The sequence below is a fragment of the Mytilus galloprovincialis genome, chromosome 6, assembly GCF_965363235.1.
Source record: "Mytilus galloprovincialis chromosome 6, xbMytGall1.hap1.1, whole genome shotgun sequence".
Classification (NCBI taxonomy): domain Eukaryota; kingdom Metazoa; phylum Mollusca; class Bivalvia; order Mytilida; family Mytilidae; genus Mytilus; species Mytilus galloprovincialis.
The window spans coordinates 2333778-2361029 of record NC_134843.1 but is presented as its reverse complement, the minus strand read 5'-3'; the positions used below and the strand labels follow the sequence as shown (position 1 = coordinate 2361029).

General features: G+C 31.0%; 1 protein-coding gene and 1 long non-coding RNA gene across 2 annotated transcripts; both read left to right on the top strand.

Moving 5' to 3' along the window:
• The first annotated feature begins 4200 nt into the window (after nucleotides 1-4200).
• Nucleotides 4201-7378, top strand: LOC143078697 (uncharacterized). Its single transcript, XR_012979246.1, has 3 exons — nucleotides 4201-4404; nucleotides 6479-6493; nucleotides 7320-7378. It is a non-coding gene; the product is annotated as an uncharacterized LOC143078697 (long non-coding RNA).
• A 975-nt stretch (nucleotides 7379-8353) lies between these two features.
• On the top strand, nucleotides 8354-26725 carry LOC143078695 (uncharacterized). Its single transcript, XM_076253607.1, has 16 exons — nucleotides 8354-8359; nucleotides 8773-8805; nucleotides 9826-9843; nucleotides 12481-12558; nucleotides 13576-13623; nucleotides 14006-14029; nucleotides 14870-14965; nucleotides 16861-16878; nucleotides 17423-17482; nucleotides 18170-18463; nucleotides 20998-21024; nucleotides 21641-21667; nucleotides 22317-22346; nucleotides 24971-25012; nucleotides 26167-26192; nucleotides 26625-26725. Exons 4-16 carry the CDS (start codon nucleotides 12510-12512, stop codon nucleotides 26643-26645), a joined length of 762 nt encoding a protein of 253 aa, XP_076109722.1. The 5' UTR covers nucleotides 8354-8359; nucleotides 8773-8805; nucleotides 9826-9843; nucleotides 12481-12509; the 3' UTR covers nucleotides 26646-26725.
• The last annotated feature ends 527 nt before the right edge of the window (nucleotides 26726-27252 follow it).

Below are 27252 nucleotides of genomic sequence, written 5' to 3'. Positions count from 1 at the left end.
GCTTAGTAAAGAACTAGGGAGTACGGAAGTTTGATGTAAAACACCGAGTTAATTTCAGTCTACGTTTTAAACTAGACGTTACGTGTGACTGTATACATCAAAATTATCAATAACTGATCCAGATTTTTTTTTCTGAAATCCTACAAATTTTGTTTTCTTAAAAATGAGGACTGTAAAGTGACTTACAAATATGACCCCCATATGGAAGCTGGGTCATTGGCTTCCTATTTTCAAGATGTCAAAGAACTATATACTGTTAAGTCTCATTCGTTCATGGAAATATTTTGTTGCATATGTTGATACTGGTTATAAGTTATTGGAATGATAAAACATACATTCCATCTCGAGTTGATTAAAAGTCTCTGTCTCTCTCTCATCTGACCCTTTTTAGTCTTTATATATCTTATGAGATGTGTATTATGATGTACTGTTACATCACTGTCCCACCACTGTCCCATTTAAGAGTAGGGTTTAGCGCTCAGAAAAAATGTTTAAATCCGATGATTTGAATGTGCCTTCCCTAGCCAGGAACCTGTTATTCAGATATTTTCGTTTTTTTCTGTCAGCCTTTTTTGCTTTTCGTTTGTTGTTCTTTGTATGAATCATGATATTGGTTTTCTCCCTTTTATTTTGTTTTCTTTGCTAGGGGCATTTTATAGCTTACTGTACGTACGATACACGGTATGGATCTTTGCCAGTAAAGGCCGTATACAGAGCTCTTATATATCATCTATATGTTTTTGCTTTCTGGCGGACAGTTGTTTCACTGACAATCATAAACATGCACTTTTTATGCTTTATAGCGCTGTATATACCATTTCAGAACTGATTGCATATTGCCCGTGGAAATTCAATATGAGGCCCATGTCTGGCCCAGTTTTCTTGGTTATGTTTATTTTTTAAATATTTAATTCCATATAAAAAAGAAGATGTGATATTATTGCCAATGAGACAACTATCCACAAAAGACCAAAATGACACAGACATTAACAACTATAAGTCACCGTATGTTGCTGAATTTTAATTGAAACAGCATTAAACAAAAAATCGTTTTATTATCCGATCTATATGTAATACGTATTTGTACCAGAACTCACAACTTAGTTCAAATAAAGTATTGGAACGTTAATATATATATGTATTTTTTTTTTCTTCAAGTACCGAAACAACTGTTATATGTCTTTGCAGAGATGTTGTCTTCATTTTACAATTTACCAAAAAAATCTTATCGTTTTTATAAATTTACTGTATGGAAATGTATGAATTATTCGAAATACTAAGGATTTTCTTATCCCAGGTATAGATTATCTTAGCCGTATTTGGCACAACTTTTTGGAAATTTGGGTCATCAATTATGCTTTTCAACTTGGCTATCTAACTATTTTGATCTGAGCGTCACTGGTGCGTCTTATCTAAACGAAACGCGCGTTTTTGTGTATTGAATTATAAGCATGTTACTTTTGATTAATTTTTATAAATTAACTGTATAAATATGAAAATGTATGAATTAATCGAAAAACTAAGGATTTTCGTATCTAAGGCATAGATAAACCTAGCCGTATTTGGCACAAGTTTTGGGAAATTTGGGTCATCAATGCTTTTCAACTAAAATGTATTTGTTTGCAAGCCTTCTGTCTATTTTGATCTGAGCGTCACTAATGAGTCTCATGTAGACGAAACGCGCGTTTGGCATATTATATTATAAGCCTGGTATCTTTGATAACTATTGATTAAACTTTAAAAACTTAATTTGGTAAATCAAAATTTCAATCAAACCGGTAGAGTGACTAAAGAAGTCATTTATTGGCATCCATTCTTTTGTATCTTTTCGTCCGTTCCGTCAGCAACAAATATACTAGTAGAATTATTATTTTCTTAGTAACCTTTCATTTGAAATCAGCCTTTTTTAAAGACTATACGTATTTACAGTAAATCAATGGGATATTCTGTAAAAGTATTCTTCTACATAAAGAAAACATGTTGTTATAGATTTAACTGCCAATGTCGGCCATCAAGCTAAGACTTCTTTCGATGACCATGAACCATCGGTCATATATCTTAAAATTGTAAAAATCCAATTCAGATAACGGTAGCCGTAAAGCACCGATCTTGCGAGAGCTGTATAGCCAGTGAATATCGTTTTAAAAAATCCAATCCGAGCTCCCATCATCATCAGCAGTTGTAATTAAAGGGAATATCAAAGCATTTTTTGGGACTTCGCTTTCACCCGGAACACTCAAACCTTATTGATTGAAAGCCAGAGAAGGATTATGCGCTTTTAGGTGGCACGGTAGTATTTCCTGGCCCATTAGGCAGCAACCATTTGATTTTCTGGGGGGGGCTATGGTTTTTTTTGGAAAAAAAAGTTTGTTTCCAGTTTTTGGAGAAAAAAATAATTTGTTTTTGATTCTGAGAAAAAAAAATTGTTTGTTTCACCCTCAGCTGCCACTATATGTAATGCTAAAATTGAAAGAAAAAAATTGGTTTCGACTTGTCGCGAAAAAAATAGATTGTTTTTCGCCGCAGGCGAAAAAAAAAGTTTGTACAGAAAAAAAAACCATAGCCCCCCCCAGAAAATCAAATGGTTGCTGCCTTAGGGATAATGATAGTCTTTTTAGAATTTTCATCACTTCCGATACTGCCAAAAATTTTACATAAACAGATCACTACTCAGAAATCAATTTTAATGTGTATCATGACCGTTTACTTTTTTTGCTATTTTTAAAAACCTAAGGCCAGTAGTGCGTTTAGGTCTTTTTTCGTGCATTTAAAAAAATTCTCAAAAATTCATTTTCATCTGTATGTAAAATTATCTCATATTTTACTACACCTGATTCATCCCTCAGTTTGGGAAAGTATGTTCAGTTGATACTGTATTTTTTTTTTGTCCAATCACACTCAGAAGATCAACATAAATTCTGAAATGAAAATACAACGGTTCTACCTTTAGCTTTAAATAAAGGCAATCGTAGTATATCGCTGTTCGAAAGGAGGAAAGTCATAAATCGATAAGGGGAAACTACTCCGGATAACAAACTTAAACTGAGGGAAACACATCAACAATAAGAGGAAAATAACGAAACAACAGAAACACTGAAGTGCAACAAAAAAATCAAACGACATTGCAACACATGGCTTATATTATTACCATAATGCTTTTAGTGCTTTATTTTTGTGCTGTGTAATTTATTGCATGTGTAATTTGTGTTGTATTGTCACAAATGTCTTGTATGGTGATTAAAAGCTCATTAGATCTTATGTTGTCTCTGTTATCATACTTTGCCGACTATTAATAAAGCTCAATTATTATTATTATTATTAAAAGTTCATGGCTTCATAACATTTTAACAATTGAATAACATTATGTTAAAATTAAGTTTGAAACTGACACCTCAAGATCAGTTATCCTCAGTGGCCTGGTTTTCGAAAGTATCTTATGACTAAGACATGTCTTATGATGGTCTTAGGACATGTCATAGTCGTAAGATATGTTTTCGAAAGTGTCCCAAGTAACGATTTGTCATAACTTTTGTCGTAAACTTAAGACCCCTCGCGATATGTCTTATGATGGTCATATGATTGTCAACTAAAATTTAATTACTTTTCATGTATAATTTCATGTTCATTGCAATAAAAATATTAGTTGTGTTTCTCAGTTAGCTAAAAAGTAAAGGTTTTTTCTCAACTACTTTAATTAAAATTTTAATCTCCTGTGACATACAATTTGGATTTTTTTCTAACTCATGGTTTTGTATAATAAATATACATATTATTTCGTTCCTAGTATATTTAAAATAGTACTGTATTAACGTATGTGCACGGGCATTCCGTTAAGCGGGTACTCAATGTACCGAATCCAAGATATATCTTATGACATATCTTATGATACTTTCGAAAACCAGGCCCCAGGTATTGTTGAAGACATTGTTAGCCTTATACTTTACATACTTATATATAGACAGGAACATATATATGTATAAAATAAACTGTTCCAAGATATACATGTGTGTCAATAGTTATTAATGAAATTTGAATCTGGACACGCGACAATTAAACCGTTGCCATTTCCGGTACCAAATACCATAACAGGTTAACGATATCAGGTGCCCGCAACATTAGAAATACATGTATTGTCTTTTTTGTCAGATTTATGACAACTAAATAATTTAATAACTTTGTTCGGTTTAGTACATGACGATTTAAGACAGATCATTCATAATAAATACATAAAAGGAAAGCTGTCAAGGGTTATGATTTTCCTACGACCAGTCATAAAATATAACTGTAATTAATGGACCGTTCCCATATAAAGTAAATTTGGGTCTACAATAATTGTACATTTCGTCATTGGACTGGGACTAATCATGATTTCTAAAGTTTTGCTTTTGGCAGTTTTTGCCATTGGTGAGTGCTCTTTTTTACTTTTTTATTTAAAAAAAAATATGGAATTATATTTAATAATTTTAATTGTGATAATGTAAAACATTATGTTGTGGTTTTTTTCCGAATTTATTTTATTATGATGTTCTATTGTTATACCTATTTTAACATGGAATACATAAATTCCTTTTAACATTTTTTTTAATAATTACTGCCATCAATACGCAATTTATATATTCTATGAATAAGATTTTTTAAAAAAATCATGCTTATTTTCTATTTTGACCTCATTAGCATCATACTATTACAATTTTCTCTCGAGAGAAGAAAGATGCAAACCCGCATACTAGTAATCTTATTTAAACACGCCAAATACGATCTCTTAACAGCGCCAGAGATAAAAGTTTCGGGAAATGATTTTGTTACTTACATTAACGCTTGTGTTACCTTATGCGTCAAAATACTCGCCGCATTGATAACTTCAAGATTTCAAATAGATTTATAATATATTTTTATTTAAATTAATAATTGGGCTAATAAATGAACACTACATTTAGTTATACTCGCTGACGTCTAGTTTTTGCAATATTGAGGAAGAAAATAAGGGGACCCTTTATATTACTACGATATTCGAAGGAAACGGCAAACAATATACTATGCTTATGTATATTTTGAAAGTTTATTTTACTTCGAAATTGAACAAATTACAACGAGACATACGATATGGATTGTTTTAATTTAACAATTATTATCAAATTACTATTATTCCATGGAATAAAATAGAAGATTTTCTATGTAATTAACTACAAGATTTGTTGCGTAGCTGCAATAAGTTGTTTTTTTTTTGCAATTTTGAAGAAAGTACTCAGTAACATAGCTACTACAGTACTAACTTAATTTGTTCCAGCTTTATATTTCAACTCATAATTTCACTATCATGATGTTATAAGGGAGACTATTTTAGACGTCGGCAAAAACTAACATAAGAGCTCAAACAACGGTAAAGACAAATAACAATTTAAATTTAAGCTAATCTTGAAATAGGAACAATTAATAAAATCAATTTTTTCTCACAAGCATTCTTGCACATATCGTTTACTAGTTATGAAAGTTGGAAGGTTCTAAGCTCACGGGTCTATTGATTACTTCAGGAACTATACAAGGCAATAGTTTCACATACACGTTTCATTTGCCCTATTGATAACATAGTAATAAAAAATCAAATTTAACGCGTCCATTATGACAAAGATACTAAGAAACGATGCGAGGCTTATGATCTTACTCTTAATGATTTGAAAATAATTGTGATTTAAAAAATTTTTTTTTTATACTTTTTCAATCAAATTTCAAAATTCCCTCGTTTCATTTTGATAGATAGAACACATAGCGTGTGGATTCATAGGTATCAGAGTTTTAAGTCGCATGGAGGATGATGCATGCTTAGCCTATCGACGAACCCCGTCTTGAAGCTTTAACAGTTCAAGCAATTCCATCAGTTTCTGTCTGTAACCTTGAAGTGTCCTCTAATCGATTTAGGAGATCTGAACATCGGTAAACTGTACTATCGCCTTAATTCGTCGGTAAACTGTACTATCGCCTTAATTCGTCGGTAAACTCCACGATCGTCTTAATTCATCGGTAAACTATACTACATGTATCGCCTTAAATCATTGGTAAACTATACTATCGCCTTAAATCATTGGTAAACTGTACTATCGCCTTAATTCATTGGTAAACTATACTATCGCCTTAATTCATTGGTAAACTATACTATCGCCTGAAATCATTGGTAAACTGTACTATCGCCTTAATTCATCGGTAAACTATTCTATCGCCTTTTAAATTCGTCGGTAAACTGTACTATCGCCTTAAATTATCGGTAAACTCCACGATCGTCTTAATTCATCGGTAAACTATACTACCGCATTAAATCATCGGTAAACTATACTTTCGCCTTATTCATCGGTAAACTAAACTTTCGCCTTATTCATCGGTAAACTATACTTTCGCCTTATTCGTCGGTAAACTATACTTTCGCCTTAATTCAGTAGTTTGTATCTTAAAATTAACTATAATGTCTTCTTTTCTTCTTTTTCAGTTGCTACAGAAGCAAGTGAGTATATATCAAATATAAGTCTTTTTAAAAGTCCTTTGTATCAGGTTTTTTTATCCATTTTCTTTTTAAACAAATAGTGATTCTGGTTTTTTTTTACATGAACATTATGACCTTGTTGACGGATCAAATGTGTCAAATATAAAAGTATACGATCTACTGGTAATTTGCATATCTGATTACCAAAAGAATCTTGAAAGTAATACGAACTTCGTCACATTTCACAGGTAACACCTGTATAATAATGTTCATTAAGTACGCTCTGAATCGAAAATTAAAAAAATAGAGAAGACGAGAATCAACCATCAAACATTTTACACTCTTTTTCATAAATGATTGTGTTATATGTATTTTTACTACAAATTCCAAATATTCATATATTTTAAAGACTCGTAAATCTATTAGTTTGCTTGTCTTCTTTCCGTAGGAAGTTAGGTTATTTAGTATTTCTTTTCTGGAAAAAAATAAGATGGTCCAGCAAAATTGAGCTCGTTTAGGTGTACTAGATGAAAGAACCTTAAGATAATTAAGCATTGTAGATGTTGTGGTCAGTGTTTGAACATAATATATGCAAGGTTTTATATTCATATCATGTGATGATGGACAATGACAGAGTTTATGATGACATTGATGTAGTATCAGTGACCTCTTCGGTTTTATCTCTGTATAATTTTTCCATTACTTATTCAAGTTCACAGAAAGACAAACAATGTACTTTGCCCAGCTTTAACAGTCCTTTGCTCAGCTAGGCAATAAAATACGATCGTTATCATAAAGTAATATACATATAAGACTGATTTTACCTTTTCTTTATTTCTATTTTCAGGAGGTCCATGGTTTGGTCATGGTGGATATCATGGCCCAAAGTTTGGACACACAACATTTTTTAAGAAAGGTGAGAAAGTATAAATGATGTACAGTGAGATCTGGCTAAACAGAATCCTGCTTAAACCGAAAACCTGTATAAACCAAACATTTTCTAAATCACCGTCATATCAAATTCTATGAGTTATGAACCTGATAAAACCGAAAATCGGCAAAAACCGAACAAAATCTTAAGTCCCGAAGAGGTTTGGTTTAAACATGTTTCACTGTACTTGTATTTCTGCTATTATGAGGAATACTCACAGTTAAAACAATCTTTTACTCACTATATTATATATGACCAACAATAAGAATGTGGGTCGCTCTAACAAAAACTTAAATTTTATTAATACTAAACAAAAAATATGTGGTAGTATCAATTTACACTCAAATATAAAAAAGGTAACGACAAAACAGAAGTATGCATAGTCTACTTTGATAATCGAATAGAAATTAGAAATGAATAAAATAAAAAATAATATCTGTGTTTAGCAAGAGAGAACTACATAAAACATTTACGAACGGCTGGCTAGAAGGGTTTATACGAATAAATTACTTTACAAAAATTTAACTCTGTATTTAGAAATAGATAATAAAATACTTCAGGTGTGAAAGAGAAACGGAAGATACCGAAGGGAAATCCAAACATATAAGTCGGAAACAAACTGACAATGCAATGGCAAAAAACACACAAAAGATAAACAATAGAACACAAAAAAATATCAGAAAAAAACTAACGATTGGACAGCACGAACCTCGCCAAAAGCCGGGGATGATACCAGGTGCTCCGTAAGGGTAAGCAGATCCTGCTACACATGTGACATCTGTCGTGTTGCTCAGAAAAGTGCAAACACAGTAATTTACCATCAGCTGTTAGATTTATGAGAAAAATTTAAGATGTATAAAAGACGATCATTAATTTGTATGGCTTTAGATAAAATCAGTAAAGTGAATTTATGAATTTATATTTAATGAATTATTTTTCTATTGTAGTTCCAGTTCGTAAGTATTTTTATTTTCAATCTGCGCATGACTTTTAGTTCAACATTCAACAATGAACCTGAATTTGATATGTTGTTGACTGTCTAAGAGAATATAAAACATAATGTGTGTAATTATTAAGCTTAAAACTGCTTTTGATCATGTATTTCGTTTATTATGTGTTTCTATACATTTGAAATTAAGGATAACTAACGATATATGTGAATATTGTTTTTCATTTCTTTATTTTACTGACAATTTTCCTCTTCACCTTTTTCTGCAAATTAGATTTTTTCAACTAATACTGACTTCAAATTCTGATGTAAAGTTTTTTAAGTAGAACAGATGATTTTCCATACCTTCGAAATGTGCAAAGTGGCAGGTATCACTGGAAAAGGTTCTATTCTCATCATTTTCTTCATCTTTCTTTACAGCACACTTCATTCCAAAATTTATCCCAAAACCTTGTAAGTATAGTGTTATTGTTATGGTTATAATATAAGGGTCTTGATACACACTTTTTATGTATATGTTTTATATTGTGACTATGTGTCTCGTTAACCAAACCTTAAAAAATAGTCTTTTAACTTTCATTTACAAAAATTGATGAATTTAACGTTATAGTGTTAATCAAGCAAATTTTAAATTATTTGTCAAAAGTAAAATCACAAAAAAAATGAACTCAGAGTAAAATTCAAAACGGAAAGTCCCAAATCAAATGGCAAAATCAAAAGCTCAAACACATCAAACGAATGCACATGGTACAGTCATTTTCTGAAGTAGAAAATGGTAGAAAGTAAAATCACAAAAATACTGAACTCCGAGGAAATTCAAAAAAGGAAAGTCCCCAATCAAATGGCAACATCAAAAGTTCAAGCACATCAAACGAATGGATAACAACTGTCTTGGTACAGGCAGTTTCTTATTTAGAAAATGGTGGATTGAACCTGGTTTTATAGCTAGCTAAACCTCTCACTTGTATGACAATCGTTTAAAATTCCATTATATTGGCAACGATGTGTGAACAAAATACCAGACATAATCGGTAAAAATGTAAAAAATAGGGGTACAGCAGTCAACATAGTGTTATTATCTTAATCATTATAAAACAAACAGATATATAAACAAACAAGAGACGATACAGAACCAATTGCTTAAAACATATCGTAAGAGTTAAATGATATATTCAGACACACACACTCACAGGGACACAAAGGCAGGTTTGAGGCAGTAGACGACAAAAGACTGCAAAGAAAAACATTTAAAAACTATTTTATTTTGTAATACGAACTCAAATAAGCCGTAAAAGCTACAAAAACACAAATATCAGAAAACCAATAAAATATTTCCGAACACAACTATCATACAAGATTTTGACCCACGTCGTTTAGATACTAAGTAGTTGTAATGATGTTACAATTCAGCTAGTGCTTCATTTAAAATAACATTGTCATTTTAATTTTAATTTTCATCTTTGTTATTTTCAGTCCCTGTTTACAAGAAATGTAAGTATCTTTTAGATTAATATAACTTAAGCTACACGTGTAAAGAAAAGTATTCAAACAAACGATTTTTTTTTCATGTTCTTTACCGATACGAAGAAAACGCTTATTTCTCTTACGTTTGTCTGAAGATGTAAAGCGTGTTTTTTTTTTATTTTGATCATCTAAAGCGTGTTTGGGTTTTGTTCGTCTAAATTGGATAAGCATTTTTTTCGTCTAAAGCATTTTCTATTTTTACCTTCATTAGGAATTTTATAACCCCAAAATATGATAAATTCTTAAACATGTCAGGACCTTTTCGATTAAAAAAAAAATTGATGTAGAATACTGACAAAGCAGTCGTTTTCTATATTTTTGTCAGGTTCACACAATGAAGGATTACCGAAATAAGGTCAATCAAATTATAAGAATAACTTACGTTCCATATTTTTGTCAGGTATACACAATGAAGGATTACAGATATGTAAACCATATTACAAGTTAGAACAATTTACTTTCGTGTTTTATGAACGTTTGTAAGAATGTCATTGATCAGAATCAGTAGGAAACGTTAAGACGTTACGCGCGATGTTCGTACATGTAAGCGTAACACAACGTCGCGAATATTACGTAACGTTCAAACCAAAACTTCGACTGAAACGTTGGTTTTAAGCATGTGCGACATTCTTGTAAGACTCCGCAAAATCGACGGTGCGTTCTAACTACTTATCGAAAATTGATGTACTTTAGATTTTTGAAAAATTAAGAAAAATAACATTTTAAAAAATCATAAAATTCTACCATTATAAGAGCTCTGATAAGCAAACAATTGACGTAAATTTGAGTTGAGTTCGTTTTTACGTCAAAAAATGGCGGTGCGACAACCTTGTAAGCCATTGAAAAATCGCTCATAAATAACCATATATCATTTTTCAGGATATTTGTCTTTAAATTCATAAAATTAAGCAAATTAACATTGATGAAGTAAATACAAATACTAACCTTTTTTCCATATTAGATAAATGTTTTTGATTCTCAAATCTGGAATACCAATTTTTTTTCCCGTGGGACAGATTTGCCCTTGTTGTATGGAACACTTTATTTTTTCTATGACGTCATCATAACGTCATAAAAAATGCATAAAAAACTGAAGGAACCTTTTTGTTAAATAATGGAAAAAACCGTTTTTAAAAATATTAAATACTTTAGACGAAAATCACAGTTTAGTGGTTACAATAAATGAAATATGTTACGCGGGACAGCCTAAAAATAGCCGTTTTTTTAAAACTGAAGCTTGTCGCATGCAGCATAAAACATTGTTTCAACAATTATTTTTTTATTTTTTATTTAAAAAAAAACATTTTTTTTTCAAATGCGTACAATAGCAATGAATATCATATCACAAAATTTAATATTTTGGACTTGCATCTTGCCAACTACACCGATTTTCCAATGAGGTACGAACATCGCGCGTAACGTCTAAACAATATTCGCAATCAATGATTGATTGTTGTTCGCTTAACGTAAGTCGCAAATCTTTCAAAATATTAAGGACGATTATATTACGACATAACATAACCATAGATATTTTTTTATTGCAACGCTTGTATTGATAATTTCATGCAAAAACAACAATAAGATCTAAGGCTCAATCTTAACAATGACAATTTCTTGAGGAAAACTTCATCTGATCTAAGTCTCAATCTTAACAATGACAATTTCTTGAGGAAAACTTCATCAGATCTAAGACTCAATTTTAGCAAGTTTTAGTTTTAATATTCACGGAAATTTCTGTTTTCACGTTTATTTTTTATATTCAAAATATTTATTCAGCAATATTCAATACAATTTGCATATTCATATACGACTCTTAATTAACAGTTCGTATTTCATAAAGCTGTCGACCAACTCCACAAACCATGTCCTGAGATAAATACGTTTCAAATTTACGACAAAAATTAGTCAAAATTGGAATATACCATTTAAAAAACAATACAGGGCATGGCCTTTGAATAAATCATTATCTTATAATATATACGTAAGCAGGAACAATGTGTCAAATTATTAGACAAGTAAGGCATGAGAAACGGTGTATATCATTATTTCATATACCAATTAGACATATTCAAATCTGTTTACAGTATAATTGCTGAGCTATTACCAATAAAAACAAAATAAAATATCCATAATTATTTCTACTTTAAATGGATATACCAAGATTTATTGTGAAATTAACATATCGTATCCCTTGGGCTGTGTTTAAATGATATGTTCCCATATGATGAAAATCGTGTTTTATCGTAACCATCTATTACTACTCCGGATTGCATAGAAAAATATAAAAATAACAAGTCAATGGCTATAAAAAAATACCAATTCCACTCCCAATGTCAAATTTAGAAATATATTTCTATCTAGGAATTTGATATCATTTATAACTTTAACATGATTAAATGTAATTACAGATCGAGTTCTCGTTTCGGTCCGTTTGACCGACTCTTTGCAGTATTATGAACCTTGGACCCAGGAAAAACATTCTAGACTCGACTTTCATTGTTATACCTAAATTGCATTATTTTTCCATCATGAAGTATTTTGAACATTTTCAATTCATCTCCTTGAAATTCTTACAACCGATGATTATATTCATGTTTTTTACAGGGCCAGTACCAATTGTAAAAAAGGTTCCTATGTTTAAAACTATTATTGTGAAAGAAAAAGTGCCAGTACCAAAACCATGTAAGTATTAAGCCTTCATAAAAAAGAAATGTCTATTTACAATAGAGTTTTCTCAAAATAGTGTGTGATGCAAGAAAACAATCTTTTATTAATTTCATGATTTACACAAGATAGAAAAAGTACAGAAAATGAAGTAAGACACTTTCATTGTAAAAAGTAAAATCATAAAAATACTGACCTCCGAGGAAAATTCAAAGGGGAAAGTTCCTAATCAAATGTCAAAATCAAAAGCTGAAACACATCAAAGGAATGGATAACAACTGCCATATTCCTAACTTTTCAAATGTATTTCATTGTATTCTTAGTCCCTTTCTTTCCGATTACAGTTCAATGGAATTTGAAAAAATATGAAGATATCATGGGAGCAACAAAAAATAAAAGTTGAAGAAGAATAGATTTTACTTTGACAGACATAAAACACCCCGGAAAAACATACATTAGTTTTGTACACAAATATACTACACAGAATACAAAAGTTAAATCGACACGAATTCAATCAAAATATGGTTGAACTAATTTGTTTCCAGAATGATAAGCAGGGTTACATCAATAATGGTACCCATGTAGCTGCTCACAACGGGTTAAAACCGATTGTAAAGTCGCATATCAAATATACTCTACACAAGTAAGGTTATCAGGCAGAACACGAATAACTATACCATCGCTTTGTAATGGTGTGTACTATTTCTAAACATTATTTGGACATGTTATTTTACAATCAATACCAGAGCCTAAATATAATACCGTTAACCTTCATATCGCTAAACGACATTTACATTTCACTTAGATATCGATGAATAAAGGCAACAGTAGTATACCGGTGTTTAAAAGTCGTGAATCGATTGAGAAAAAAAACCAAATCCGGGTTACAAACATAACTTTATATTTAACTGTGATATCGGTAAACCAACTTTATATTCTTCACTTTGATATCAGTTAACCAATCTTATATTCTTTACTTTGATATCGATAAACGACCTTGATATATTTTTTAATTCTGATATTTTTCTCTTTCAGTCCCAGTATATATACCAAAAGAAGTCATCAAATATGTAACAAAGGAAGGTAAACTAAAATAGTAATATAACGTATAGATTTTGTTTTGTAAAGAGTTTTTATAACAGCTTCAGATAGGATAGCTAAATTGAGTTTGAAAATAGTAAAGAAATAGCTCAAGGTAGCCTGAGTTATTTTCATTTACTGAAATAACTATGTTTGGGTATGTTTATGCAAATACTTTATTCCGAGAAATAGCAAGGGATAAAACAAGAATATAAAAGCATCATTCCGAATTCTGAATTCATAATTTATAAAATGGAAATTGTATGAGTTATCCATAAGGTGGATACTAATCATTAATCTGAATGTGCAAGGTGCATTTTATCGTTAATAACATGTACCAACTACATACATGACATTTATTTTTATTTGTATCATTTTATTTCAGTTGAAGTACCAAGACCACATTTCGGTAAGTTAATAAAACTAATTTATTTTAATGAATATGAAAAATCAATTATGACAAGTATATCATATAACGTGAAGAAATATAATTTATGCAATTGCTACATCATTTAGCATCTTAGCTTCATAAGTAAAACAGTATTTGATACTTTGAGAGAAATAAAATAAATATCCACGTCATTTTTGCAATTTTGCATATCTAACATTGTTGGCTAAATTTCATCCCTTGCGAAAAAGAAAAAAAAAAAACAACATTTACTTCATATTGACTATGCTTCACTGGCAGGAAAAATACAATTCTATATATTTCTGAAACGGTACTGATAACAGAAAAATCAAAAAGTAAAATCACAGAAATACTGAACTCCAAGGAAAATTCAAAATCTCACAAAAGACAAATATTTCGTCAGTGTTAATCTTTTCTTTTTTTCAAAATAGTTCCTAGTAAAATGTATTTACATACTCATACAGATAATAGACCATTTTTTGTTGATTTTTGTATTTAATAGTCCCTAGTAAAATATATATACATACGCATACAGATAATAGACTATTTTGTGATGATTTTTGTATTTAATAGTCCCTAGTAAAATGTATATACATACTCATACAGATAATAGACCATTTTGTGTTCATTTGTGTATTTAATAGTCCCTAGTAAAATATATATACATACGCATACAGATAATAGACTATTTTGTGATGATTTTTGTATTTAATAGTCCCTAATAAAATGTTTATACATATTCATACAGATAATAGACCATTTAGTGATAATTTGTCTATTTAATAATCCCTAGTAAAATATGTCTATCATATTACAATGGAATATTCACCAATCTTTCAGTTAAAGTACCACAACCCTTCCCAGTTGTCCAAACCAAAGTTGTAGAAAAAATTGTACCAAAGAAAGTTAATGTACCTTTCGGAGTACCAGTTCAAGGTATGTATAACATTAACGGTACCAATTTCCCTGCACCAGATGCGCATTTCGACAATACATGTCTCTTAAGTGATGCTCGTGGCCAAAATATTATTCTCTGGGAAAATTATCTTACTTTTATCAATTTAATAAAATCTCAAAATTTGATAAATATGTAAGACTCAGATCGACGTCCGGTCTCTAATCGACGTCCGTTCCTCAAATCGACGTCCAAATGTGACGTCACAATAAAATAAAATTCCAAATCGACGGCTAATTTTATGCCTGTCTAATCGACGTCCATTTTTTTGGCATTTTCTAATCGACGTCCGATTTTGAGCTTCTATAATCAACGTCCGTTTTGGACACAGAATACAAAACTAAACTGAACCGAAAGCAGCTGAAACATTTAGACCTTTAAACATATCATAGTATGTGAGAGTGAGACAAATAAGATCTAGCAGAAAAACTAAGTCCAGTTATAAGTAAAATACGGAATAAATAAGAAATGTGTGGGTTTTTTTTTAATTATTATACTACACTAAGTATGTAAACAGGTTGTGATTTCAATTTTTCAAAGATTGGTATGATTTTCAAAGGGACAACTATACACCAGAGTTAAAAAAAAAGGATGTGAGCAATTATAAACCATACGGCTTTCGAAATGATAAAATACCATACCGCAAAGGCTATAAAAGGCCACGACATAAATAATGTAAACAATTCAAATAAGAAAATTAACGGTCTTATTTATTAAAAACAATTCCGAAAAACAAATATGACAGACATAAACCAGGGAAACCAATGTACTGCAGGCCCGTACAGAATTTGTCAGGGGTTACACATGTGTGTGAGCACTTAACCTAGAACAGTGATGTAAAAGCATAACATAAAAACATAATGCCAATTATCTTGTGTTTACGTTTCACTCCAGGTGTAAAACTCAGAAATTTGTTAAAATAAAAACTCGAATTATAATACTCTCAAAACACTTGGCTGTGCTTCTTTATTTTGTCTATTGATGAAGACTGAATAAAGCTCCTACATGTCGTTTGGTTTTATTAGTCGTTGGGTTGCATTACTAATTGCCTAATTACTATGAATAGGAATGACACACGCTCCTTGATGTGGATCAATTGGATTAACTTTATATCAAGAAAAACTTTAATATGCATGATACCTATTTCGGATTGAAAAATAAATTATGTACATGTATAAGTGTAAACAATTGATATAAAAAAGAAGATGTGGTATGACTGCCAATGAGACAACTCTCTACAACTATAGGTCACCATACGGCCTTCAACAATGCGCAAAGCCCATACCGCATAGTCAGCTATAAAAGGCCCCGAAATGACAGTGTAAAACAATTCAAACGAATAAACTAAAAGCCTTATCTGTGACCAATAATTTATTATTTATTGATATTGGACATTGATTTAAGACGACAACAATCAATCGGGTGTAGTTTTGGCAAGTAGTGCCGTCACATTGGACGTAGATTAGATAATCAAAATATTGGACGTCGATTTGAGAATGTGACGTCAGATTTGGACGTCGATTTGTGAAACGGACGTCGATTTGAGGAACGGACGTCGATTAGAGGCCGGACGTAGATCCGAGTCTAACAAATATATTGACATTTTCAACGAATTTTATATTATTAATTTAGAACAAATCTTACCAAACCAGAAATACAAGTTAATTGATATGCCATTACATTTGTGCTATAATTATAAAGTCAGAAAAAATATGGAATTTAAGATGGAATGAAAATAATATTGAAATATCACTGTTTTACGATAACTTTATTCGACAACACATTTTACTTTTTACTCATTAAATGCATAATTTATTTCTCTTAGTATGAAAACGTTTCAAATGAGAAATATAATGTTTGATTGTTATCGTTTCAGTTCCTGTTCCAGACCCAGGTGAGAATCTTCTATCTAAAGACATCATTATTTTTATTTTGTCCATTTTTTCTCAATTTTTATTTTTTATTTCCATTATCTATAAGATATGCAAATTCCATCCCGATCTTTTTTCATATTCTACTGTAGGACTAATGTAAGCTATGAGAAAATACGAATCGTGTAGGATCGTACCAAAACATCACAATAATATAATTATCGTACCTTTAACAACACAAAATGATTTCTTTTTTATGCTAGCTGTTTTCTCTTAAAACAGGTTTTACTGCATACAAATATATATTATAACTATATATCATTTAGCCAAAGTTTGATCGGAAATTGATGATAAAACCGTGTATCTCTTTAAATCATAACACTTGCTTGTAGGTCTTTAACATATTACCTTATTGTTTTGGACAGGAGTCCATCAATGCCACTTGCCGGATCCTGTCAATAAATTTTGTTATGCGAATCACACTCACAAAAACCAGAAAGACAAGAACAAAATACTTTAAACAAATATTTAAAACCATACACTACCTTTGTGATTATTTAATTTCAGTACCAGTCTTTCCCAAGCAAGTAAACACTGCTCCAGTCGATTTGGGAACACAAGTTATTGGTAAGATTTTCGCTATTACTTATTCATAATTTTATGGACGCCATCACGAGTTGGTTGACCGTTACGAAATAATCGGATCCCAAATATCGGATACGTTCCCTATGTCGTAACTACAATCCCATTTCCTATTCACGAATATGACCCACTGAATTAGACTATTTACAATAGTTTATAAAAACATGATCAACACGACGGGTGCCAGATGTGGAGCAAACTTTACCTTTCCAGAGCACCTGAGATCACCCAATGTTTTTGGTGAAGTTCGTGTTGCTTGGGGTTGAGTTTTCTTTGTTGTCTCTTGTGTACTGTTATTTATCTGTTAGTCTTTTATTTTCTTAACGATATGAGTAGATAGTGAATTCAGCTTACTCATCTGTCAGTTTGGAGCAATAGTTTCTGGAGAATTCATTTTGTACATGCCATGTAAAAGGATTAAGATGTTGTTCTTCTTTATTTTTGATATCCAAGTAACCAAAAAAATTAAATAAAAAAAATTGTTGATATTCGCTTGACGATCTTTAAAGTCCGTCCGTATGGTCTTAACGTTCGTTTTTAAGCTACAATGTTTTTGACTGTCATACACTTAAAATATGGTTTTAAACTATCAGTATTAAAATGAAATATGATTTTGAAATAACTTTTCAGTTAAATAACTCTGTTAATCTTCTGTTCACTTAAAAATCGCAGATAATGGATTTGGTGGTCACCAAGGCGGAGGTGGTGGTGGAAACGGCGGCGGTCATGGAGGTAATATACTCCCAGTCCCATTAAACGGCGGTGGCGGTGGACAATGGGACCAAGGAGCAGGAGGTGGAGCCGGTGGAGCATGGGATCAAGGATTCGGAGGCGGAGCTGGAGGACAATGGGACCAAGGATTAGGAGGCGGAGCTGGAGGACAATGGGACCAAGGATTAGGAGGCGGAGCTGGAGGACAAGGAGGACAATGGGACCAAGGATTAGGAGGTGGTCAGAATTTTGGACGTAAGTCAAAAATATTGTATTCAAAAACTGAATTGCGCGAATCTTTTTTGAGTACTCAAAGATCTGAATTATTCTCAGAACCTCGAAGAAAACACGTGAAACACTAATATCTTTTAATTAAGTCAAGACGAAAATCGCCTTATTTTGAAATAAGTTTTAAGGACTTTACCCCTTTTCATAGATGATAATTTTATTTGTTTTGTAATCTTACAATTATTAGTTTTATATACACTAAGGCGAAATCTAATACAATAATAATTCTTTCCATTTAATTTCTATTTTCAATTGCCTAAATGAAGTTGGAACAGAAAAAAAAAAGTTTGAAAGATATTTTCAAGTTTATCAAAAAATCTAGAACTATAAAAAACTAGAGGCTCTAAAGAGCCTGTGTCGCTCACCTTGGTCTATGTGAATATTAAAGGAAGCAGATGGATTCATGACAAAATTGTGTTTTGGTGATGGTGATGTGTTTTTACATCTTACTTTACTGAACATTCTTGCTGCTTAAAATTATCTCTATCTATAATGAACTTGGCCCATTAGTTTCAGTGGAAAATGTTAGTAAAAATTTATAAATTTTATGAAAATTGTTAAAAATTGACTATAAAGAACAATAACTCCTAAGGGGGTCAATTGACCATTTCCGTCATGTTGACTTATTTGTAAATCTTACTTTGCTGAACATTATTGTTGTTTACAGTTTATCTCTATCAATAATAATATTCAAGATAATGACCAAAAACAGCAAAATTTCCTTAAAACTAACAATTCAGGGTCAGCAACCCAACAACGGGTTATCCGATTCATCTAAAAATTTCAGAGCAGATAAATGTTGACCTGATAAACAATTTTACCCCATGTCAGATTTGCTCTAAATGCTTTGGGTTTTGAGTTATAAGCCAAAAACTGCATTTTACCCCATGTTCTATTTTTAGCCATGACGGCCATCTTGGTTTGATGGCCGGGTCACCGGACACATTTTTCAAACTACTAACCCAAAAGATGATTGTGGCCAAGTTTGGATTAATTTGGCCAAGTAGTTTCAGAGGAGAAGATTTTTGTAAAAGATAACTAAGATTTACGAAAAATGGTTAAAAATTGACTATAAAGGGCAATAACTCCTAAAGGGGTCAACTGACCATTTCAGTCATGTTGACTTATTTGTAAATCTTACTTTGCTGAACATTATTGCTGTTTACTGTTTATCTCTATCTATAATAATATTCAAGATAATAACCAAAAAGAGCAAAATTTCCTTAAAATTACTAATTCAGAGCCAGCAACCCAACAACGGGTTATCCGATTCATCTGAAAATTTCAGGGCAGATAGATCTTGAACTGATAAACAATTTTACCCCTGTCAGATTTGCTCTAAATGCTTTGGGTTTTGAGTTATAAGCCAAAAACTGCATTTTACCCCATGTTCTATTTTTAGCCATGGCGGCCATCTTGGTTTGATGGCCGGGTCACCGGACACATTTTTCAAACTACTAACCCAAAAGATGATTGTGGCCAAGTTTGGATAAATTTGGCCCAGTAGTTTCAGAGGAGAAGATTTTTGTAAAAGATTACTAAGATTTACGAAAAATGGTTAAAAATTGACTATAAAGGGCAATAACTCCTAAAGGGGTCAACTGACCATTTCAGTCATGTTGACTTATTTGTAAATCTTACTTTGCTGAACATTATTGCTGTTTACTGTTTATCTCTATCTATAATAATATTCAAGATAATAACCAAAAACAGCAAAATTTCCTTAAAATTACTAATTCAGGGGCAGCAACCCAACAACGGGTTATCCAATTCATCTGAAAATTTCAGGGCAGATAGATCTTCACCTGTTTAACAATTCTACCCCATGTCAGATTTGCTCTAAATGCTTTGGTTTTTGAGTTATAAGCCAAAAACTGCATTTTACCCCTATGTTCTATTTTTAGCCATGGCGGCCATCTTGGATGGTTGGCCGTGTCACCGGACACATTTTTTGAACTAGATACCCCAATGATGATTGTGGCCAAGTTTGGTTTAATTTGGCCCAGTAGTTTCAGAGGAGAAGATTTTTGTAAAAGTTAACGACGACGACGGACGACGGACGACGACGGACGACGACGGACGCCGGACGCCAAGTGATGAGAAAAGCTCACTTGGCCTTTTAGGCCAGGTGAGCTAAAAATGTTCTATGAACACAAGCATGGGCAATCACGTTTATGAAGTAAAAAAACTCACTTTGTCTTGGTAATTTATGAAGTAACTGAACATTTTCTGAAGAGAAAAATAAAAATAAAATTTGAAATATCTTTTTTTATTTAAACATGTTAACGTGATACAAATCTTATAAAAGTTCACACTTTGAAAATAAATTGAAAAGAAAATAGACATATTTGTCCACAATACAAACGAACGTTCGTATCATTATAACAATTAAATGCTAATGTACTAGAGTCAGCAATAAACGTCTCTCCCCTATCACATTCGATAGCAAATCATCAATGAATGAATAAAGTAAATTCATATTGGTTTTATTTTAATAACAGCAACTAGGGGTGATATGTCAGTTAATTGTGAGTAAAGATACATCAAAAGTATTCATGCATGCAAATTAAAACCAATATTTAGAGCATCACAGGGTAGCTAGCATGTACGTCACACTGATAGACATGTATGAATTCCCATGTGAAACATTTTAAACCTATTGCACTGATTATTTTCTAGCATGTAATTATACACCCATAAAAATGTCTCAATTTGTTTCCTCTACCAAATAATTTTCAAGTACTATTTATAATTGTGTAAATTAAGTTTTAACGATATTTTGTTTAAATCAGTTTAGATATTTTGTTTTCCCTGCCTTTTGTATACGCTATTTGTTAATAAAGTATCTTGCTTGGTAGTCATTTATGGAAATCTTATAAATTTCTTGCTATTTTTTCATAGTGTTTAAAAGAAAATGGTACCGATGTTAAATGTATGACAAATCTAGAGAGAACAATTTCCCGTCAAATTTTCTGCTGCATACATCTTTAAAAAAAATAGGACATAGATCTTGATTTTTTCTGCTTCATTAGTTCCACCAACTATATGCTATCAATTTATATAAAATTTGTTACTTTTTTAGCATTGTTATTTAGAAAAAAAAGTATCGGAAATCCTCAAATAATATAAATTACTTTATTTCAGTCGGACCTGATCCATTTGCACAAGGAGGTAAGTCGAAATCTTGATATGTTTGATTTTGTTCTCTTTCTTGAGAGACATATTATATACTCTATAAAATGTTATATTGAGGTGATGAACATGGCATTTATAATTCATAAAGTTATTGCAAATATATTGGTTTGTATATTTTAAAATCAATATCACATTGAACACGTTCGATGGTCGATATTCAGTGAAGCATTTACAATCAACATTTTAGTCAAGGAATTAACTAGAAGTTAACATTGGGCGCCGATAATTTTAAAAAGAATAACAGTTTACTAGTATATATTTATCAATTTATTTTATTATTCATCAAGCCAGTTTAGCAATTGGCAAATTATAAAGCACTTTTAAACATCGTATTTATGTCGACTTCAATAACCTATTTTATGTAATCTCAATGAAAACATGAAAATTAAACTTTCATTTCGTGCGTCCAAAATGCTCATCTGTAGTTATCTTCATCGAGAACTCTCAAACATAAAATTTGACAGACAATGATTTATTAGTACGTCGCAACATAAGTGGCTTTATGACCATAAGGGACATTAAATAATAACCAGATCTATTTGATATCATCTTTGACGGGGATCGATTGACATGCACCCTACATCTTTTTTATTTATTTTTATTTATTAAACTTTTTATTTTTAAGGTGCTGACTTTTTGGGAGGAGGAGGAGGAGGAGGTAGGTCACGTGACGATGTCACATGTATCATATAATCTATCAATTATCACATTCTACCTTTGCGTCACATGTATCATATAATCTATCAATTATCACATTCTACCTTTGCGTCACATGTATCATATAATCTATCAATTATCCATTTCTACCATTGCAAATTTCTTGTTTCTATAAACTGAATTTAATGTTCATGTATTTATTTACCACGGCTTTCATCGACTTATACATGAAATAGCAGTTTGTAACTAAATGAATATAAAAACGACGAAAAATGTATTATAGAAACAAGAAAATTTGCAAATTGATTGAGTGCGATGGTATTAACACGAACTCATTTTTTCACGAGCTTATTTTTTCACGAGCTTATTCATTTATGAGCTTTTTTTCACCTGCTTATTTTTTTCACTCGCATGCTAGTAAAATAATTTCGAACTGAAACGGTCATTTTGATTTAAACATATCTTACAAGACTGAACAATAAATTAAAAAGTGATTGTCAAGCTTTCAGTTAATTTTCACTGCGGTAGATTTAGACACAATTTACATCTGTTCAATCTATTTTTATATTGTTCAATTGTTTATTTAACTATACATATCAAAAAAATGCTGAATAGTCCCAAAAGTTTCTGAACATTATTAGATTAGCTACAAACAAGAAGCCTGTTGATTTACCAAAAAAATTGAAACATAACCTTATCTCTTAACAAAAGTATATGTTTAGGTTCAGAAGAATAAAATGACCTTTTTCGGTATTAGAATTATTTACCAGTTGCATGTTTGAAGGAAGAGGTATGACATTAAAGAAAAAAGTAAACATTCAAATCCTTGCATATTTGTATGTTTTTTTTTTAAATCTAAGACTGATATCGTCTAGTCCCTGGGGTTCAGAAATTGTATTTGTAATGTTTCTGTCAAATCTAAATATATTTCAATTAATTGCGATTTTAAACGTTGGTTCATCAAACATGCTAAACAGTCATATCTGAAAAGGATAATTTACCTAAATTAACGTATATTTAGATTCCTATTTTGTTGATATTGATTTTCATATCCAATGATAAGTTGAAAGATTTAAAAATGAGTCAATTTAAGTTTTCATGGTTTTTTTTTATAAGATTAGAAGAAATAAAAGTACACTGACTTAAAATTGAATGATATTTTCTATGTCGGATAACAATAAGACCAATGTCTTTAAAACAATAGAAGTATATATTAACTAAAATGTTGATAATGTTTTTTGAATTTAAAGCCCATGTAGAATGTTGATTAGTTCTTACAATATATTCTAGAATTAGATAAAATATATTGAATTTCATTATATCGTCTGAAAATGAAATAAACAAAATCAAACGTAATATTCAAAAGCTCTAGGCAGTAACCGTTTACCAAAGTATGAAATGAAATTAGCATATTGATCTTTTTAACAAATTGAAAAAAAATTATCAACTTGAAAAACAATAATAACAAATCGGTTTTTTTTTTAACAAATTAAAAAAAAATTAACAAATTGATTTTTAAAAACAAACTGTTGAAAAATTAACAAAATGAAAAAACAAAATAACAAATAAGTAAGTTTGAGTTATTTATTTATTTTAGCTGGTGGAATAGTTCCACAATGGGGAGTTTGAGCAGGAGGTAATATATCAAGGAGGCCAGCATATTCATTGAAGAAATGAATAGAAATTATCTAAATTATAATTTTCGGGGTGGTGATCAAAAATATTTGTTTCCTAACTGTTTATTCAGGCCACCTATTTTAATTTACGTGAAGTGTATATACTATGAATTTGATATGTATTTAGGCCAATTTAATGACTGTTTTCTGGTCTGAAAATTTAGGGGCTATTTCCTTTTCCTAACGACATTTTGAGTGAGTCAGGATTCGAAAGGTTGGAACTTATGATAGCTGGCTTCTGTTGGAGATCATGCGATTTGTTTTCATTTGCCTTGTTCATTTAAAATGAATTTGGGGGATTTGAGCATCGGTATTAATGTTGTTTCAAACATTTGCACTTAAAGCTGTCAAATATCAAATTTTCTTATCGCGACAAGCCTTCGGTAAATATTCAAAAAGTTGCATATTTAATTGTAATTTTAGATTTAAAATCAGTCCATGCGTGCGAAAGAATAATGCTATGATTCAGTTATTGTCAATCACAATAAAATTTGATCTAGATATCCTGAATCTAAAATTAAACGTTTTGCAATAATTCTTTGTTAAAACTATGTGTGTACTAGTTTTCGTATTGTTCCATGGTTTTTTAATTACAATCTGTAACTATTCAATATTCTTGACGTTCTTCTGACATTACGTTTATAGTTGATATATTTACCTCAGTTTTATTTTGTAACTCGGATTTGTTTTCTCTCACCGATTTATGACTTTCGAGCAGCGGTATGCTACTTTTGCCTTTATCTATCCCAATTGCGCCCAAAAGTGTTTTTTTAAGGTAAACAAAAAATCAACATTTTAAGTGATGATAGGAGTAGGGAATGAAAAATATCCCTACCTTACTTCTCCATCCATTCTATTGCTTATGCTTTTTATAACTAACAACTAACAACGTTGCTTTTAAGTAACTTAACAACTAACCACTTAATTCCGCCTTTATTCATTTTAGTTGGTGGAACAATTAACCAAGATTTATGGGGACTTAACCCAGGTAAATAAATATGAAACAAGAATGTTCTGTGAAATCTTCGTATACTAATATACGAATTAAAATGGAGTATTACATTTTCAGAAATTATAACCGTTGTGAATGCTCATAGATATTTTCTTAAATTATTACGGTAAATTATGTTGGTAGGAGAACATTAAGATATCATTAGATGCCACATTCTGTTATCAAAATTCAGATTAACAGTTATATCAAACATTCAAAGAAAATAAGATTACAATAGTAACTACGAAATTTGGAATAACAATATTTCAAAAGGGTGGAATAAGAACAGCAGTATGGTAAATGAAAGATTAGTGACGAATAAATATAAAGCTTTAAATTGATAAAACAAAAGCAATTATAATATATTTTATACTTTGATATATGTATCTCCTTCGGTTTGAAAATAAAACCAGAACAACTTCTTATTACTGATCTTTTGTCGATTAATACTACAAAAATATACTCTTGGCAAGTAGTAGAAGGACGAAAGTTAATTCCCAACAATAAATTTCAAGATGAAAGTATAATATCAAGTATCTTTGAATGTTAAATAAAAACATCAATATTAACTCACAACAAGAGAGTACTACAATTTCTTAAATTAATATGTAATAGTTTTAAATAAGCAGTGCTGAACCATTTATTTTTTTGGTATATGTCTATAAAATTAATAACTAAAAAAGAACTAATTCGCAAGCAATAATTTGGATAAGATAAAAGCATATACATGTTCATTAATGGTATGTGCATTGCAGTGTTGTATGTCCGTACGTAATGTTTTTTATCCTAATTAATACATGTTAAATATGGCCAGCTATTCCATGCTTTTCTAGGTGGACAATAGGTGTAAAATTAAATGTTTAAATGAATAACCTTTGAAAATAATCCAAGTGAAGTAGACTAAATGACTTTTCATGTCCCATTCTGAAGCGAAATCTTCATTGATTTTGTTTTGCCATAAAATAATGAATCTGAAACCGTATTGGCATGTCTTTACTCTTAACTCTAACATCATTGTTGTTTTTATTGAAATGTACAATCCATGTAGTGCCAACAGTAAAATACACCTCATAACTGCAAAGTGGCGGGATGATGACAAATACATCGAAAGAATGTTCTATAATTTACATGTATATATATTTATTTTTCAGTTCTTGATGGTGGACAAAATTCTCATGTAAGTATTTTATGATGCTAATCCTATCGTGTTAAGGAACTCAGGGAGGGTATTAAAATAGCACTAAGTTGAAGCATATCAGCATGGAGCAAATTTTGAAGTCATCGACAGAAAACCTATCTTAAAATTGCATTTTTCCTAATATGACAAATGCAAGTCGTTATTCTTACCATATTTGTCCCTCCTATAAATGCCAAGGGAACGAAAATTGGCAAAACCTTTTCTACAGACAGTTGATTTAATTTTCTTGCTCAAGCGGGACGAAATTTGCAGTGAAACATTGCTAAAGACTAAAACACCACGATACACTATATGAAAATTTTAACTGTGGCATAAATTAATGAAACTAAATTTTTGAAAATCAAATTTACATATTTGCTGAATTCAGTTACGTGTGCATTGTTTTTTATGATATTTTATTTATTTTCATAGGCTGGTGGTAAACAGGTGTAAGATGCAGATGAAGAATTTCCTCTCAAGACCTTTACAAAGTCAAGTTCATTGTTTTATTTTAATAAATTGGTTAAACATTATTACGTTGTAGTTGTTGTTTTATTTCATATTCGAAAGCAACAAGATAGAAAGAAAAGGGCGAAGGGTGATCTCAAAGGTTTATAATGACACGAAATGCAATGATCAAAAGCAAACATAAAGTAGCGTGACTTTGTCGATGCCGCTGCTAGTGAACTGTTTGTCAGCTGAGTTGTTAGTCGGACTGCGATTACATGATTGGTAGCGTCTTTTCTTAAGATTTTCGGAGTTGAGAACATTTAAATAATTCAGAAGCTATAAGGTTCGAACTCCCTAGTCATTATCATAAATGAAATTGGTAAATCTTATTACATACCTTGTGGTCATACAGCAAACAATTTATACATGGCTATACATCCATGACTTTCGAATGTTTAGGAGGTGACTGTTTCTGGTGAAGATTAATCCAGAACAAGTATTCTCGGTTGTGATTCGGCACATAAACCGTATTTATGCGTCGGGATATTAATATAATCCTTATGTTTAGAAATATAAAAAATGAAATAAAAGGTACCATGCAGTAATTATA

Coding starts and splice junctions, on each gene's coding strand:
- LOC143078695 (XM_076253607.1), top strand. CDS start 12,510: ATGTTTAAAACTATTATTGTGAAAGAAAAAGTGCCAGTACCAAAACCA. Junction 14,030..14,869: donor AGTACCAAGACCACATTTCG/GTAAGTTAATAA, acceptor CCAATCTTTCAG/TTAAAGTACCACAACCCTTC. Junction 22,347..24,970: donor TTTGGGAGGAGGAGGAGGAG/GAGGTAGGTCAC, acceptor TATTCATTTTAG/TTGGTGGAACAATTAACCAA.